At 40.2% G+C, this 19,047-nt stretch overlaps 1 protein-coding gene across 6 annotated transcripts in view; it reads right to left on the minus strand.

The window, feature by feature from the left end:
- Positions 1-19,047, minus strand: part of banp (BTG3 associated nuclear protein) — a 186,278-nt gene that overhangs the window by 80,007 nt on the left and 87,224 nt on the right. For 4 of the 6 annotated variants that reach the window (XR_013497607.1, XM_078210746.1, XM_078210742.1 and 1 more), the window contains 3 exons: positions 14,359-14,598; positions 8,616-8,783; positions 770-903 (listed from right to left, as the gene is read on the minus strand). Coding sequence is in view for 5 of the 6 variants with exons in the window: in XM_078210746.1 (XP_078066872.1) it covers positions 770-903; positions 8,616-8,783; positions 14,359-14,598 (542 nt within the window). In the remaining variant the exon portion in view is untranslated. Of the gene's footprint in view, positions 1-768; positions 904-8,615; positions 8,784-14,358; positions 14,599-19,047 lie in introns of all 6 variants that reach the window. The other 2 variants (XM_078210745.1, XM_078210741.1) reach the window with 1 other exon arrangement.

Here is a 19,047-nt window from a genome sequence, read left to right on the forward strand (position 1 = left end):
TTTAATGGGAATAGAGGTGTACAAGAGTTTTGGGCAAGAGAAACATGCAGAATGCAAGGAAGAACTATTTTACACAGAGAGTGACAATGAACTGGAACTGTCTACAGGGTGGTGCATGCGAAGATTATCTATGATTTCAAAAGTAAATTGGATAGGTACTTGAGGGAAATAAACTGGCAGGGCTATATGGGTACAGCAGGAGAATGGGACTTACTGGATCGCTATACCAAAAATCAACATGGGCTCAAATGTTCAAAATGCCACAATGACTTTATGACATAAGCTCTATGTTATTGTGAGCACAGGTAAATTCTTCAATCTCACATTTGTCAGCAGGAAATCTGAATTCAAAGGGAGCATGAACTAAATGTATGGCTACAACACTGGACTATCAATCTCTGACTCATGGGTTGATGGAATCTACCTTATGATTTATAAATTTTCCTGAGGTATGATCGGGTGTGGTCTGCTGATGCTGCACTTGGTTGAGGTCATTGGGTTGCATTTAAGCTTCATTTTTATATGAAGCAATTTTTAAAAGCGGCATCTCGGCCTTTTGGCTAAGATGCAAATGAGATCAAGCCTTGGAGGAGGAAACCTCCGCCTACTCCAATCAGCTTGGCTCATGTAGATCAGGCCCAATATAGGGTAGGGGTTGCATACCCTGTCTTGTCAGCTTGGATCAGAAATGTCTCAACTTATTGAGACTCTGAATTGGACTTGATTTGATTGAATTGGAAAAGTAAAAAAAAATCTTGAAAATACTCACTACTTGTTGAACTTGTCCATCCTCTCCTATGCGATGAATATGAACTTGCTGAGCATTTGCCAATGCATAATGGAGTGTTTGTGCCTGATTCTGCTGTAAATCTCCAGATGATGACACTGATCCTTGCATTCCCCCTTCAACAAAGAGAAACACAAATAAAAATGCATGTAAGGAAAGTGTTCAGATCTATTGTGGATTAAATCAAAAGTATTTAATGTTATTATATCAGATCAAATTTATTTTGTTTATATCCCTGACGTTTTGTCTTTTGCAAATTTTCAAGTACAGGCTAACTCCTATACTTTATCCATGGTTTTCCTAAATTACCTTCTCCAGCAAGAAAACAAATGGGCATGTGACACAAAAACAAAAAAATACTGGAAAATCTCAGCAGGCCTGACAGCATCTGTGGTCAGAGAATAGAGCTAACATTTCGAGTCTAGATGACCCTTCACCAGGCTCCCCATAGATGCTGTCAGGCCTGCTAAGACTTTCTAGTATTTTCTGTTTTTGTTTAAGATTCCAACATCTGCAGTATTATCCCATGTCCCAGCCAAATCCACTCTGAATCCAATGCTAAAAGGTGCATGAGAACTGTTCATGGGTGACCATCATCTAGTTTCTGTCCCTTGGTGAGAAACTATCTGACCATCCACGAGACCTTAAATGTTATCATTCCTCAGAAGGTGACAAATAAAAATCCTGCTCCCATAAACATTGAAATTTAAAACCATTATCATTTCCTCTAAACAACTTATTTCCCTATAAATTAGAAATATACATGTTTTTCGTAACATCATCTGCCCATCTATTCCATTTATAAATATTGTTGGCTCCTGGTTATGTGCGAGGTTATTCACTTTGGTGGAAAGAATTGCAAAACCGAATATTTTTTAAAAGACATGGAACTTGCAAATATGGCTGATCAAAAGGAATCGGATGTACACATACACGGAATGGTAATGACCTGAAACTCATTGTCTACGAGGGTGATGGAAGCAGAGATTACTGTGATTTCAAAAGAAAATTGGATAGGTACTTGATAAAAAATAAACTTGAGGGAGTCCAGAGTTATCGTGGCGACGACAAAATGGAATTGAGACCACAAGCATGGCAGAGCAGGCTTGAGGAAAGAATGGCCTACTCCAGCTCCTGAGTACTATGTTCCTATGAATGCAGCAAGTAAGAATGCCGGTACAATTAGCAATTAGGAAGGCAAGTTACATGTTGGCCTTTATTGCAAGGGGATTGGAGTACAGTAACAAGGAAAGCCATGCTCCAACTTTGCAGGGCTTTGGTGAGACCATACCTTGAGCACCGTACCGAGTTTTGGTCTTCATATTTATGGAAGGCTTTATTTGACTTGGATGTGGTACAGTGAAGACTCATTAGAATGAGGGGTTGAGAAAATTTGGCCTGTACTCTAAGAATGAATGGTGATCTCATTAAAACATGCAAGATTCTGAAGGGCCTTAGCGCAGAAGACACAGAAATTGTTTCCCCTGGCTGGGGAACCTAGAACATGGGAGCGCAATATCAGGACAAGAGGTTGACTGTTTAGGACTGAGATGAGGCTTCACTCATGGGGTTTGGAATCTTTAGAATTCTCAATACCAAAGGTTGTGGATGCACCATTGTTGGATATACTTAAGGCTGAGATAGACAGATATTTTGATTCTGCATGGAACCAAGAGATATGGAAGTGGACAAGGAGGTGGAGTTCAGGGAAAAGATCAACTATTGCTTTATTAATTGGTTGGGCAGGCTTGACAGGCCTTGTGGTCTTTTCCTTTCTATTTCTTATGCTGTTTATCAAATTCATGATCTATTGCCACCCCCACTGTCAATTTAATTTTTACTTCTTCCCTCTTAATTCCAGAGTATTTTATTGTAGCTATAAAAGATGACTAACACTTTGCATGTTAGTCAACATATTGCACAACACAAGCAAATTTTGCTCACGTTTTATCTTCTTAACATTTATGTTTTCTCTATACCTTTATTTAAACCTCACTGATGCCACTATATTCGGTCCACACTCTAAACTCCATTCTCTAGTTACAGGCTTCGTTGTGAGAATAAATCAGTCGTTTCACAACATTAACGTATTACCACCTATTTCGACCTACTTAACAGCACCTGACCATGTCAGCTCATCTGCTGCTGAACTCCTCAGTCTTGCCTTCATTACTTCCAATTTTGGCTAGTTTAAGGCTGCCCTCAATAAACTTGATGTTATCCAAAACTCTGCTGCGTTTGTCTTAACTTGCACCATCCTGTTCACCTTTTGCCCCGTGCTTGTGACCTAAGTCAGGCGCAATAGCTCATCAATTGGCATGCTTACCCAATGGGGCATTTACAATGGCTACTTAATTACTTATACTTCCATAAATACTCTGCAATGCCTGAATAGCAACACTCAACATTTGCTAATGTTTAAAAGCTGTAAAGTTAAGATTCCAAGATTTTTCCAATCTCCCATTATTTTACATCTTGTTTCTGCAAGAGATCCCTCACTCTTTTCTACGAGCCTCAAGATTTCATTTTGTCAAACCTAAAATTCATGCAGTATATAATCTTGCTGTTTATAAAGCAATTTTCCTGGATTACTTCATCATCAGCTTTTTAATGTTGGCTTTTCTATTTTTCCAATCTGCCTCTTGCCAATTACATGAAATCCATTAAAAACATTTGTATTTTTTTTATTTAGCTTATTTGTAATATATTTATTTAATTGCACTTTGAATATAAAGTAAAGGCATCTAATATTTAATTAAATGCAGATGTTTACAAAAACCAGCTAAAGAAAACAGAGACTGCGAACATATCAGCTAAAAGGTCATAGACAATTATGGAAGTAATGGGATAAGCTTTTGCAGCAATGCAAAAGTTCCGAGAACTGCAACAAATACATTGGGCTACTGAAAGATTGGTCACAAAAGGTTTACTGATAGAGATATTAAATGAGTACTTCATATTAGTCTTCACTCCCCAAGATGATGTTTGACTATTAGAATTGAATCATTTTATGAACAAATCAAATAATATTAAAATAGATGAACAAGTGTTGCTGGCTGCCTGTAAGGTTTCTTCATGTGGCCAGCTCTTCAGTATTTTCAACGTACAACTGGACTACTGCTCAGGTACCACAGTTACTTAATGCAGAGGCTTCCTAATTTAAATAGAATGTGGGACATTAAAATGAGCCTGGCCAAGTTTTTGCAAAGATATCCTATCTAATAGATCTTGGATAACATACTGGACACGCTGGCTTCAAACTACTCATTAGTGCAAACAATACATCATATGTCATACATCAGCCTCGTTAAATTGCCCATCTATTGTAAGGAAATTTCAGGAATGATCCTCAATGCTAATTGAGTGATCCTCAATCCTAAATCCTCGATTTAGCTGATCTTGACTTGTGATAGGGCACAATGTCTGTAGTTGACTGCAGCTCCATAGAAGGCTGAGAAAATTGGCCAGGGTTAAAAAATGTTTTATGTTTCCTGTAGGAGGACATTTTCCATACTATTTTCCCAGGCTCCAGCTGAACTTACACTGAGGGGGCGATCTTACCATCGCGCCCCGCCAGCCGATGGATGGGGCAACCCAGTAAGATTGCCAGAGAACTGAGAAATCAGGTTCGCACTCAATTTCTCGCCTCTCGCGATCTTACCGGCACCGGATACCTGGCGAGATCAGCCTTGTGCCCGAAAAGGGCACAAGTCTGATCTCAATATTTAATTCGTATTTAAATACAATTTAAATATTATTAGTGAGCATGGGATGCTATCCTCTGGGCTCACTTGTCTCTGTGGCCTCGCTGGGGAAGGTTCTCTCTGGCACAATTGCACTATCTGCTGCTGTCAGTGGTTTTTGGGTGATTTGGGCCCCTCCCACTCCCCCTGTTGGTGGATTTCATGTTTTGCCTAATTTTGCAGACTAAATTAGAAAAGATTTGATTTTTAAGTTGCTCAAAAATGCAGTGCGATTGTCTCCTGTTTTCACACTCGTTTGGCACTTAGAATATTTTTGGTAATGCCTCCTGCATTTTTTTCATAGAAACCCTACAGTGCAGAAGGAGGCCATTCGGCCCATCGAGTCTGCACCGACCACAATCCCACCTAGGCCCTACCCCCACATATTTACCCACTAATCCCTCTAACCTATGCATCTCAGGACACTAAGGGGCAATTTTAGCATGGCCAATCAACCTAACCCGCACATCTTTGGACTGTGGGACGCAAAGACAACCCCTGGTTCCGACATCAACACTGATGACATCAGTGCGAAGACAAGAACGGCAGTGGTTCCCACCAGTGTGAAAAAGAAGATGCCAGAGGTTTACCATCATGCGTTTCTAGAGTGAACACCTCCAGACCACCTGACTTACTAATAGTGACTGATTCAATGACTGTTGTTCATGTTGAACTTGTTTTGGGAACGTTTAGATTAAGGGGGGGGGAATTTTATGTATTTGTCTTTGTTTCTATTGGCTCATTGTGGAGCCCTTCTGTAGTAATTTGCATACAAATGTGATGTCATAAGATGTTAGAGCGGGAAAGAGAGAGAAGCAGCAGCCATGGAAGTGATCACAGACTACTCTGAAAGAACTGAAAAGCCTGTTGCCAGAGAAGACTCAGGAATGTTCTATTTTCTGGGAAGAAGCTGAGAGATACAAGGGACTGCAGCACTGAAGAAAACAGTTGCATGGTTGGAAGAAATCTTGGAAATTATTATATTTCCAAAGAAATTTACAAACAGATGAAAACCAAAAACATTGAATGCCAAGCAAAGGTAGAAGTTCTCACTAAAGAGCATGAGTTCTTTCAAAAACAATTGGCAGAAGTGCAAGTACAGAGAAATTATACTCTGCCAAGGAAAGACTGATGAGTGCAACGAATCAGCTTTCATGTACGATTGACAAATTTGTTAAGGAAAGGTGAGAACTGATGAGAACATTGAGGTGTCACTCACAGGAAGCTGAACACTTAAAAAAAGGACTTGAAACGCTTACTTAAATGATGAACTTGTGTAAAAAATACAACAAAAATAGGCCTTCAATTAAAACTTCATGAACTTCAAGCATCAGACACCTCTAGTAAACATTGTGGGAAATACCTGGAACAAGAGATGGAATCTCTAAATAATCAGAACATTTGCTTGAATATGGAATTAATACCCAAAATTGACAAAGTTGTTGAAATCCAATCCAACCTGAACAACATGATGGATAAGGTGTACAGTAGGGAAGAGCAAATCCAAAGAAGAGATTCAAATCCAGAGAAGGAGAATCCTAAGAAATGCATTGAGGATCTAACAAATGGCCTGAAAGGGTCTAAACAGCAGTCAGTGACCAGGCAAGAAACATTCCGAACAGAACTGAATACCCAGGAGAAGTTGTCAAACTTTTTTTATGAACTCCACAGATAACTCTGAAACAAAGACAACTCAACTTACCAGAGTAGTTACCAAGCTGAATGAAAAGACTCAGAAGTTCCAAAAACAACTTTTAAAAAAGCAGTATTTAAAAAACTAGCTAAAATTGTGAAATAGGTGTGAATTAAGGTTCCATTGTTGAAACCTGAACATCCATATATATCGAGATGGTGCACAGGACGAAAGAAGAGAAAGAAGCATCAAGGAAGCAACAAGCACTGATCAAAGCAACCGCCAAACCGACAAACTGTGGTTCACCATGAAGCAACAGAAGAGGTGAAAGCTTACCCAAACTTCAAGCCAACCAAAAGAACCAGAACCAATAGAGCTGCCTTCTCCTCCAACAGAACGTCAAACCAGATATGGAAATGTTACAAGGCCTATAGAGCTCCTGAACCCGCAAATTCAAGGATTTGAAGAGGGAAATGGAGTGCTAATAATACTATAGTAGTGATAAAGTAGTAATAGCAATAATGTGGTAACAGCAATGTAAATACATGAGATTAAAAACAATGTAAGACATGAAGTAAACTTGAAATCCAATCCAACCTGAACAACATGATGGATAAGGTGTACAGTAGGGAAGAGCAAATCCAAAGAAGAGATTCAAATCCAGAGAAGGAGAATCCTAAGAATAGGATATACATTGGTTAATCTCTTGGAGGGAGGTGTAGTGTAAGGGTCTGGCACATACAAGGTTAATATAGGACTGAGTATAGTACTGCCTACACAATAATGTAAGAAGGCATATGACCCAGACCTCGGGCCAGTGTGGTGTTAAGCAGAGATGAGCAAAAACCTAGATATGGAGATAGCTCCTTGTCTGTACTCTTTACTGTATATAGTTACAAGTAGTGAATGAACACTTGCTGTTAGAAGATTATGAAGGCTTCTTTAAGAGACACTGTTTTCCCAATAAATTTAGCCTGCCACTGTGGCTTGTTAAATTTCTGCTCAGCTTCACTCAGGGGTTTTATCCTCATTATAATTCCAAGCAAAAATAAGATTGCGGTATGTGAAAATTTGCAAAGGCCATTTTTGTTAATGCTTTATTTACAAAAACAAATAAAGTGTGTCTGGGAGCAGAACTATTTGGCTGGTCATTTTTTTATTAGATCATCATTATCTAAATAATTTCCTAAACACTAGCAGAAAACAGATCTTTACATTCAAACTTTGTAAAGACAACTAGGCCACCAGTAAGCGATCAAAGTACCTTAATGAGTGTCTCTATTTCTATTTCTGTGAGCTGCAGCCATGCAGTTTTTATGAAAGATTTTTTTTCACTTGTCGGGTAAGCATGCATAAAAGTCAGTATTTCAAGAAATACATAATATGACTCATAATATGTCACTGCAGTCCAATTATTTTGCAGAAGATAGATTATGGACTCAAGTCCCTGAAGCAAGACTAAATCTATGAACCTCTCTCCCCCAACCCCCGCAACTGAGAAGCTATGATACCACCAACTGGGCCAAATATGAACTTAAGTAATGTTGGTGATTCAGAAACATGTGGATTTCAATAGCTCAGGGTTGAACAGAACACAAACCTTTTGTTTTCTCCACAAATCATCTGTTTCAGCCTGAATATTTAGGTAAGGGATGGAATTGGAGACAATGTATGAAATTTTGGCAAGATCCAAATGAGATAGCTATAGTCTTCCCAAAGTTCAAATAAGGAAAATTCTTACATATCCATGTTCAGACAGAAATAGTTGGAAGTTCAGTGCTGCAGAGGGAAAACAAGAATGTTGTAAACTGATATGTAAATGAGGGAAAGAGATCAAAGATGGAAACTTTGTGTTCCAGATCTGATGTTAAAGGACAGCAGGTGAAGCCATTGCTGGAGATGGGCTGACTCGGTTACGACAAGAAAAACAATCACTTGAGGAGGGGTCCAGAGGAGATGGACTTGGATGAAAGAAAGAAAAAGAGCGCAGAGATTGCCCATATTGAAGTACACAAAGATAATAAGAATGACTGCCAACCATGTTGCTGATTGTGACTAAAGCAGTGCTATGGATAGTGTAGAAACCAAACTGAAGCATTTTAAAGGAATAAAAGGTGAAATGCGAGTTAGGTGGCAATGATATGTTCAACTCTATCTTTTAATCCCAATTTAATAAATGCTACCTCAAACCCATTACAGTTCAATTTATATAGTATAATTTATATGGAATAAAGTCAGCAAAGCAACACAAGAAAACTTACCTTTTGCACATTTTTGCAAGGTCCAAAATATGTGATTAATATAAATATGTAAAAATTGACTAAATAATTGCTTTATTGGATTAACACATATATTCTGCTTAAGTATGTTTTAAAAATTCAAAAATTAAACAAATAATTAGGAAATGTGAAATCTCTTTCTTTGATAATGTTTATGTGTTATATTTAGGTACCTGTTCCACTCATAACAGAAGATGAGGGTGTCCTTCGGGCAAAACCTTTTACTGCCAAGCTTTGACCACGCTGCTTTCTGCGCCATGCTGTTCGACATTTAGAGTCTATGCTCTGTTTAATTCTGTACCAGTCCGATTCAGTGATTCCAAATTTGTGGAAAAGGTGACCTGCAAGTATTAAAAGTCGGTTAAAAAATATAATTTTGTACGAGATGCACATGATTACAGGTCAATTTGTATGAAACATATCACTGCATAGAATCATCCACCAGTGGTACCAAACTATATGGCAAAGTCCTAAACTGGTGCACAAGTTCAGGTAGATCTCACCCAACTTGCCTCCCAAACCCCTCCAAGTCCCTACTTCAAATTTCGCTGAATGCCATGGGCCTGAAAATCCAGCATGAGTGCACAAAACAGGCAGTGACTTCTGTCCCTGGCCCTACCAGAATATCGAAGATGAAGGCACTGTCTGAAAATTTTCACATCTTCAGTAGTGGACAGTTGCACCAGCCTGGTCACATTTTTGATGCCTGCTTAAACCAGGAGGGAAGAAAGAGTGGTGGAAACATGACACATGACACTGGCATGCCACATGGGTTCCAGCAGCTCCAAAGTGTTTTATTAAACTTTTGGTCAATCAATCCCCTTACAGATTGTGCTGGCAGTGGCATCAAGGCTAGGTATGTTTCAGATTTGAACACAAAGATGTTCCAAACCCACAGAATGAAGCTATTAGCAACAAAAGAGCCCAGCAAAAATTACACCAAGACCATCAATCTTTGTTTTCACAGGAAAATATAAATAGAATTGCAAAGTGTGACCGCTAAACACCTGCAAATAGGTAGGAAATTAACACTAACTACATCAACTAACAATGGCCCGAATTGTAAATGAATGGAATGAGTAACAGAATCCCATACCCAAAACACTGACAAAAGATCCTGGCATTTCATGTCATAAACAAGTTTTGACTTATTCAATAACTACAAAACAGTGGACTTGGTCATTTTTATTATTTATTTTCTTGACAGTCTTCACCAAGGTAATTGAAAAATTCAATAATTGTAGCAATCTGAATTCTCTCAATGACATGTGATATAGTTAGTGGTTAAAATGTAGTATACATCTACAGCAACTTGATATTGGCAACAACAAAGAAATGTACAACAGGCTTATTCAGTTAACAGCATTGTGTTGGCTTAGTCTAGTCATGGTCATGCTGACAAAGACGAAAATATGGGCTATATTAGTCAGATGACCTGCTCCAAGGATCATCCAAATAATAGTCAGACATCCTCTATCATGAGAGCTGAAACGGGTCCAAAGCCTCAAGTCAGAAACTGATCTACATTTCTTCACTAGTCTTTCTCCTTAATGGAAAGTCTATGGAGCATTCCTTGCCAGTTCGAATAAAAGTGGGAGCCAAGTACAATTTCTTCAACTCATGGTTGCACAAGTCAGAAATACTTCCTCTAAAGTCAAGAGAGAGACAGCAGATTGTTGAGCTTGATTTATTGCTGAAAGAATGTCTTAAGGTGTTCACTTTCCTTAGGGAATTAACCATAACTCAGTACATTCACAAAGATGCTATTCCATCATGTACATAAAACCATGCCATATGTTTCTCAGCAACTGTTATGAATTTGATATTTTTCTGTGATCAAATGGTATGAAAGGTGCATGGAACACCTCACTCCCCAACAAGTAAATTTATTGCTTAAGTTACACCACCCAATAAACCAGATGAGAACTAACATAGCTGTGTTTTAAGCGGAAATTAAATAAACGTACAAGGGAGACGGGAATAGAAAATTGAGAGGTTATAGTTTTCTTTTAAATCCCTGTCCTGGTCCCTCCACGCTGATGCTATTGTTAAGAAAGCCCACCAACCCCTCTACTTTCTCAGGAAGCTAAGGAAATTTGGCATGTCCACTATGACTCTCACCAACTTTTACAGGTGCACCACAGAAATCATTCTTTCTGGTTGTATCACAGCTTGGTATGGCTCCTGCTCTGTCCAAGACCGCAAGAAACGACAAAAGGTCATGAAAGAAACCCAGTCCATCACGCAAACCAACTTCCCATACAGTGACACTGTCTACACTTCCCGCTGCCTCAGAAAAGCACCCAGCATTATTAAAGATCCCACGCACCCCGAACATACTCTCTTCCATCCTCTTCCGTTGGGAAAAAGATACTAAAGTGTGAGGTCACGTACCAACTGACTCAATAACAGCTTCTTCCCTGCTGCCATTAGACGTTTGAATGGACCTACCTCATATTAAGTTGATCTTTCTCTACACCTTAGCTATGACTGTAACTCTACATTCTGCACCTACATTTCCTTTCCTGCTCTATGTATGGTATGCTTTGCCCATATAGCGCGCAAGAAACAATACTTCTCACTGTATACGAATACATGTGACAATAATAAATCAAATCAAAGATGGGAGAAGTCTCATGTGGAGTATTAAAATCACCTTGGGTCGAATGGCTTATTTCTGTATTGTACATTCTGTGTAATTCTACGCAACATGGATCATATTGTGATAACTAGAGTATTGGCAGCACCAGATTTGAACTCTATTAATTTTACTGAAAGATTGCTCTGAAACGGTTTGCTTTTCACAGAATCATAAAATCCTTACAGTGCAGAAGGAGGCCATTTGGCCCATCGAGTCTGCACTGACCACAATCCCACCCAGGCCTTATCCAATTACCCCATGCATTTACCCTTGCTAGTCCCCTGGCACTAAGGGGCAATTTAGCATGGCCAATCTACCTAAACCACACATCTTTGGATTGTGGGAGGAAATCAGAGCACCCGGAGGAAACCCATGCAGACACGGGGAGAATGTGCAAACTCCACACGGACAGTGACCCAAGCCAGGAATCGAACCCAGGTCCCTGGCGCTCTGAGGCAGCAGTGCTAACCTCTGTGCCACCGTGCCGCCATCTTTTATGCCCATGTGAAATTAGTCTATAACTTTACTAATATGGTTCATCATAAAATAGTTTTCTTTTAAATGCTGCGACATTCTGCTCAAATGTCAAAATGCTCATTATCATAAATCCATTCATAGTAAGCCTAATTCTAAAATGGCTGATAATCATCTACAATGCATCAGATACCTCCAAATTTAAAACTACCTATGCATTTAATCTTAAATTGACCTGATACCATGAAACAATTTGCAATTAAACACACCATTATTTATGGTAAATTGGACAGTAAATTCTGGGGAATATACATGGGCAGTTAAAAACAAAAATCTGGAAGTTGTTATTCAAGATGCCTAAGTTTCCCAATGATTTCTTGTCATCTGGCTATCACTCAAAAGTATTGAGCAGCATGAAGTTCCTCAACTAAAGTCACAGATTCAGACTAAATTTGCCACAGAAAGTTAGGTCAAATCACACTAGTTTATGTATTCTTTTAATGGAGGTGAGTGGGGGAAGATGATGAAAAGGCATGTAAGAGTATCCTGAATTATAAAGTAATAGGGTTTTTATTATGAATGTAATAGCAACGTTATTATTAATGCACAAGTATCTTGGTTAATGTCATAGGACTCTAGGATTCATAGTTAATGAAAATGTATCTGGGCTCTGATTATTAGTGTAATAGCAACCTGATTATTAATTTTAGAGGATAATTATTGACACAATTGGTAAATGACTTTAAAGAAATAGGATCCTGATTATTGATGCAATTAGACTCTGATTATTAATTGAAATAATTATAATTCTTAAAGTATTAGCATCCTGGAAGCAATAAGCAACTGATAATTAATGCAATAGGAACTGTGTTATTTATGTAATTAGAATCTGATTATTAATGTAATAGAATCCTGACTATTAATTTAATAGGATGCTGATTATGTAATAAAATCCTGATCATTGATGAATTAGGCTATTAATGTAATAGTATCTTGATTCTTAAGCAGCAGTGTCCGAAATCTTAAGTAACATGACCCTATTATAATAGGAACCTTGATTATTAATGCAATAGAGTATTGAGGTAATGAGTATTGAGTATTGAGATAATGGGATTCTCTTTATTACTGCAATAGGATTACGATTTTTAATGTGTACAATCATGATTAATGTATCATCCTGATTATTGAAGAAGTAAGTTTTCAACAAAAAAAACATCTTTTTGCAAGCTTTTTTTTGCAGCAATAAGGCCACCGAGATTGGTCCAACAGACATTTCCCACCAACAAAGAAAACTGCTGTCAAAGATCACTGAACTCCACAGCTGCCATTGCTGTGTGAAGTTCACAATGGCAAAATCTCATCTCGTGACCCCCGCTAGGAGTTGCAACAGTTGGGAAGCTCTGTTGTGGGGGGCCCCATGTCATTTGACTGTCCTCTGACAGCAACTTGTCATGCTAAGTCTCATGGAAAATTTATGGACAAATGCCCAGTCTAACGAACAGCTGGCAATGTGCCTTCGACATTCGCAGCAAAATTCAACCCAATAATTTGTTTTTCTAAACTGTCATATTAAGGACTCAACAGTAATGTACAAATCTCTTCGTAGTTTTAACAAAATAGATGGGACATCATTGTATCTGTGACACTGCCATCGATTCCAGGCGTGAATTGTATATTTTTCCCAGCCTGATGGAGACAGGCTATGGGTTGCATGCAGTGGGGAGGGGAAATCCCGGAAACTGACAGTGGATTGGGATGCCCTATTCCGGTTTTCTCCCGGGCAGAATCAAATGCAAGCAGGGAGCACCACTGTATCTGTCGATGAGTAATTGAGAAGTGGCTGAGGTTGTTAAAAAGGGAATTAGGATGTGCTTAAACCCTGAATCAATGATTACCCAGCCAGGGGGCCCGGTTCCAATGTGTCAGCAATGAGACAAATGCACAGCTTTTTTCAAGGAAACTGACAGGCTGGCAAAGTTTTGATCAGTTGCAATGAGAGGTTGCTGTTCAAAGCACTTCTCTCAGAGAGTGCTTTCACTGCTTGACAGATGATGACCAACAATGTTTCATCTGTCTTGACTTCCTCACCATTAACTGCACTTCCTTGCTGCCAGCCTTCAACATACTGTGTTTACCCCAGTCCAACGCCGGCATCTCCACATCAAGCCTTCAACATGGCATGGGAGAAGACATGGAGTTTCATCTTCCATCTCTGCTGAGAGGCAAGAGAAGAGGCCACACACTGCCAACTGCTCCAGCAGCTCCAGCTGAAGCAACACCAGCTACCTTCTTCTCAATTGAATGCCTTTCCACACGACAAATACCATGGACCCCAAGATCCACAAGAACAACAACTAGGGGAGGAGCAGGCCATTTGATCCCTTGAGCCTACTCCACCATTCAAAAGATCATAGTCAATCTAATTGTGCCTTCAAATCCACTTTCCTATTTACCCCACTAACCCTTGATTCCCTTTTCAATCAAAAATCTAGCTTCAAAAATCACACTTGTTAACTGTACATTTAAATGGTGTTAATAGTAAACAGTCTACATTTATGATCGCAGAGAAGCTGATGAGTAGTGTGGCCACCATGGAAAATGTTATATTTCATATTATGGAAGAATACTTGCTATTGAAAATCAACAGGTCAAAATTTATACCAAAAAAATTTGAAATCATCTGTGGCCCACTGAATTTCTCTCCTTGCAGGAATGATTTTGGAGATAAGTTACTACAACAAAACTGAGGAAATGGCGAAATATTGGTTGAACAATAAACAAATAAATATCCTGGTGCTTACATCGAATTCCGTAGATCATTAAAGGATCCAGCTGCTTTTTGCCATGTTTTCCTTGCCCTGAAAGATTGGATACAGCTTGTATTTCACGATGGAACAGGTAGTCTAAGAGCGTCAATGCCATTTTTTCAGCTGTTCTGCAATTTGTGGCAACATGCAGCATATCGGCAGGAGTGATAGGACATCTGACACGCATCTCAGCATTATTCTCATCCCCAAGCCAGGTTCCATTAGGGAAATCCTCTGGAAAAAATTATAGAATTCAAAATTCAGAAATAGTAGGCAAACAACACAAATTATCAGCAATTCTGAAATTGTCAGATCTTAATTTAAAGTACATTTGTAATTTTTTGGGGACAACAAAAGCCTGTCATCACAATTTCACATATGTCAACTTAGAAAATTTATTAAAAAGCTAGAACTGCACAATTGTTAACTCAATCCCCATTAAAATGGTCAACTCAAGTAACAACCAGCAACTCAAAAATGTCCTTGACCATAGGCTCTGACTAGGACCACTGTTTTAATATGAATCACATGTAGGTGTTATACTTGAATGATGTAATAACATAAACAGTAAGTGAACCTTGATTTTCCAAGTAAGTTGAAGGTAGTTGATCCATCACCTCTAAGTTCTCAACTACGAAGAAGCAGTGTTTCAACCTGCCTTATACATTACAACTTAATATGCCTTGCAAGGAAGAAGTTCTACGAGAAAGATGCACCATTCGTGCCCAACTAAGGAAGTTAAGGGTGAAATCAAATTGAAAGGAAAAGCGTACAATGGCCTAATTCTGCTCCTGTCTTATGGTCTATTGCTAAGAAGACTGGGAAAGGTTTGGAAACCAGCAAAGGATGACTAAAAAAAAGTTAGAATGAGAGAAAACTAGAAAAATATATCAACAGTCAAAGCTTCAAGTACATAAAAAGAAACTATAGTTAAAGTGAGCATTAAGAGGGTGAGAAAAAAAATTAATAATGGGAAATGAAGAAATGACAGAGGTTTTGAACAAGTATTTTATATCTGTCTTCACAGTAGAAGACATAAAAAGAATAGTTGAAAATCAAGAGATAAAGGGGGAGGAATTTAAACAGTCACGTGAAAGGACACTTTCCACTTGCCCGGATGAGTGCAGTTCCTACAACACTTAAGAAGCTCAACACCATCCAGGACAAAGCAGCCTGCCCGATTGGTATCACTTGCACAAACATTCACTCCCTCCACCCCTGACGAACAGTGGTAGCTGTGTGTACCATCTACAAGGTGCACTGCAGAAACTCACCAAGCCTCCTCAAGTAGCACCTTCCAAACCCATGACCACTACCATCTCGAAGGAGAAGAGCAGCAGATACTTGGGAACACCACCAGCTGGAGGTTCCCCTCCAAGTCATTTAGCATCCATGGAAATGTACCACCATTCCTTCACTGAGTCAAAATCCTGGAACTCCCTCCCTAACAGCACTGAGGCTGTACCTATACTTCAGGGACTGCAGCAGTTCAAGAAAGCAGCTCACTACACTTTCTCATGGGCAACTAGGGATGGGCAATAAATGCTCGCATAGACAGCGATGCCCACATCCCATAAATGAATTTTTAAAAAGTACTAATAATCTTCAGCCTCAAATTTACTAATACTTTTCACAATTCTCTTATTTCAGGCCACTGCCAAGGTCCATTGACTTCGTGCGAGGAACTTAAGAGTTTTATATCCTCTATCTCTATTCTTTCCCAAGAGAAAATGCCTGTATAAAAATGTCCAAAATAATATCTTATCCTTCATTCCAATTACAGCGTTAAATTCATCACTGAGTTGCAGCAGATAATTAAAGATTTCAACATTCAGGAAACACTGACCAGCTGAAATAATGCTCTGAAATCTACTTTTAGACTTCCAGCTGAAATTCTACCGTAATGGTAAAGCAACATCTTTCGGATGTTGTATATATTGGACCATATTTCCTCAGCTTACTACATACACATTGATTTGCAACAAAATACTAAAAGTGACAAAAAAGTTTGATTTTTCAGTTTTATTGACGGCAGTACATATTTGCTGCATTGGGTACTTTCAATGAATAAGCTTATTCAGAGATCTTTAATTACCCATGTAAATATTTAATTACATGTTCTGCTGTGTTTTTTTGTTAAGTGTCTCATATTCGCAATTTATTTGTCAGTAGGTGAATTCAGTGGGGGAATGATTCTCCAAGCCCGCTACCTCCAATCGCGAATCGCAATGGCCAGGAGAATCAGGAGTCCGCAGAAAAGCAGGTTTTGCGCCTGCGATGCTCCCAGGCTTTGCTGTCAGCCCCGATCAGGTTCCTGCCCATAGCAGGAAACCACCAATTTAAATATAATTAGCGGTCTTGGAATCCGAGTCAAATCGCTATTCATCTGCTTCCCAATGGGAATTGCAGCAGCCGGGTTTTCGTACAGGTCCTCACAAGCAAGGACTTGGGAGTGCTGGACCCCAAGGGTCAAGGAAGCACCACCAACCCCTTAGCAATGATAGGCATCTTCCCCCACCCCACACACACAGGCATGAGGTTTATCTGACCTGACTCGACCCCCCCCCCCCCCCCCCCCCCCCAACTCAGGCTCCCTTATCCCCCTCACACAGCCTCCTTTTCCCCTGAGACCCTTCACCCAGCTTTCCCTTCTCTTTCAGATCCCCCCACTCAACTTCCCTTCAGGTCAAGCATCTTGGCAGTGCCAACAGTGCACTGCCCCCTGGCACCAATACCCTGGCAGAGGCGGCTTGAGGAGGTAGGTCCAGTGACCATTTTCACCTTTGCTGCTACCAAACTACAAAGAAAGGATCCCTCAAGGGTTCTTGGGGTTGGATGGTCTTGGGCTGGGGGAAAGGGTTAATGTGTTCAGCATGCAGTGCTTCGCAAAAGATTCAGCTGCCATATTAATGGATTTCCATCATCCTTCAATCATCTGTGTTTATTTTGATTTCTCTTCATGGTTGACTGCACTTCAAGTGCCCCATTGATCCTGACTGCTATGTAGACAGAGTGTAATCTTGATTGACAGACTGTGCTTTCGCTTGCTTTTTGAGGCACCGCATGTTGAATGTGAAAGGCTTCAAATGCAATGGAGGGGCTTTCAACGATTTCTGCCTGTTGGGAAGCCTCGGCAACTTCAAATCAAAGTATACATTGGGACTCAGTGCACAGCTAGGCAGACTGGAACACGCCCGCCCATGCCCCCCCCCCCCCCACACACAACCGTAAAAGTGACATCTCCTCTCTGTCAGAGGACTTCAAACGGGTCTGCTGTCACCTGCAGTTTCTGACAGTGAGAATGGAAAATCTCTGCTGCAGAATGGAGTGCTGCGATGATTTAAAATCCTGCCAGGTGACCCAGGGGCATGGAGGTTAAAGTGACCGGACCACTTCAGAATTTGCACAGCTGACAGGCAGGAATGCAGATGTTGATCATAGGGTTGCCTGAAATCATCATGCCAGGGGTGATCTTCAGGTTTGCTAGGGATAGGAGGGGCAGTCCAGCCACGATACCCCCATCCCAGTGGAGAGGTCAACCCCTTGCTCCCAGCCCAAGACCACCCAAACCCCAGGACCCTGGAGGAACCCTTCTTCTGCAGCCTCACAGCAGCAGGAGGGGCAAATGACCACTGGGCCTACCTCCTCGAGTCTCAGCAGGGCCCAATGCGCCAGGGTAGAGTGTCAGTGCCAGAGTGCCGGGGCAGTGCACTGATGTCACTGCCAAGGCACGTGGCCCTAAGAGTTTGGAGGGGTCTGAGGATGAAGAGGGAATCTAACAGGGAAAGGAGGCCTGAGTGGGGGTCTGAAGGAAAAAGGGGGGACTGAGTGGGGCATCTGACGGAAAAGGAGGTCTGAGTGAGGGTCCTGGGTGGGGGGAGAGGGGGGGGTCAGGTAGGTTCACCCTTTTGCCTGCATGTTGTGGCAGGGGTGTTATCCATTATTAATGGTTGGGGGACGTGGAGGATGCCCATTTGTAGTGCTCCCCAGATCAGCATGGGGGCCAGTCTCTGAGCATGGCGACTGGGTCGCGATTTAAAAATGGTGGCCTGGTCTCGGATCAGCGGGGCTGGCCAGCAGATTGTCCATTATTCATAAATTAACATCTATCAGGTGGAAAACCTTCCAGGTTTCCCGCTGGCATAGGCACTTAGTCCCAAATTGGGAGAATCACGGGCAACATTTTACATCTCTCCAGCCATATCACCATTTAAATTAGATTGTTTGCTAGCTTTGTCAAATAACATGCTTTAATAATTTAGGAAAACATCCCAAAGATGAATTCTCACTCAAAGGCTTTGCAAAAAAAAATTAATAACAGCTGTGATCTGACTGTTGTAATACAACTGAAATTTGTCATCGCAGTAACAGCTTGCATTATGGCATGAAAATAACAGCTTTTGAAATAAAGAATAAAACAAAATGTATTTAGATGTTATATGCAAGTCAGTGCAAAATCAGCCACATTTTTTTTCAGCAGTGTGAGATATTATACTCCCTCCATCCAACAACAGGAATAAGGAAAGAGGGAAGGGGAGAAGTTCAAGCATTATTTATATAGTCTGCAATTTTAGAGAAAAAAAATCAAAGATTAGCTCTTGCTTCAATCAGTAAGGATATGAACCAACATTGTGATATTGAACTTTTGATGTCAGCAAATATAATTTTATATTATATCAACAT

Source organism: Mustelus asterias, chromosome 4 (assembly GCF_964213995.1).
Source record: "Mustelus asterias chromosome 4, sMusAst1.hap1.1, whole genome shotgun sequence".
In the NCBI taxonomy this organism is placed as follows: Eukaryota; Metazoa; Chordata; class Chondrichthyes; order Carcharhiniformes; family Triakidae; genus Mustelus; species Mustelus asterias.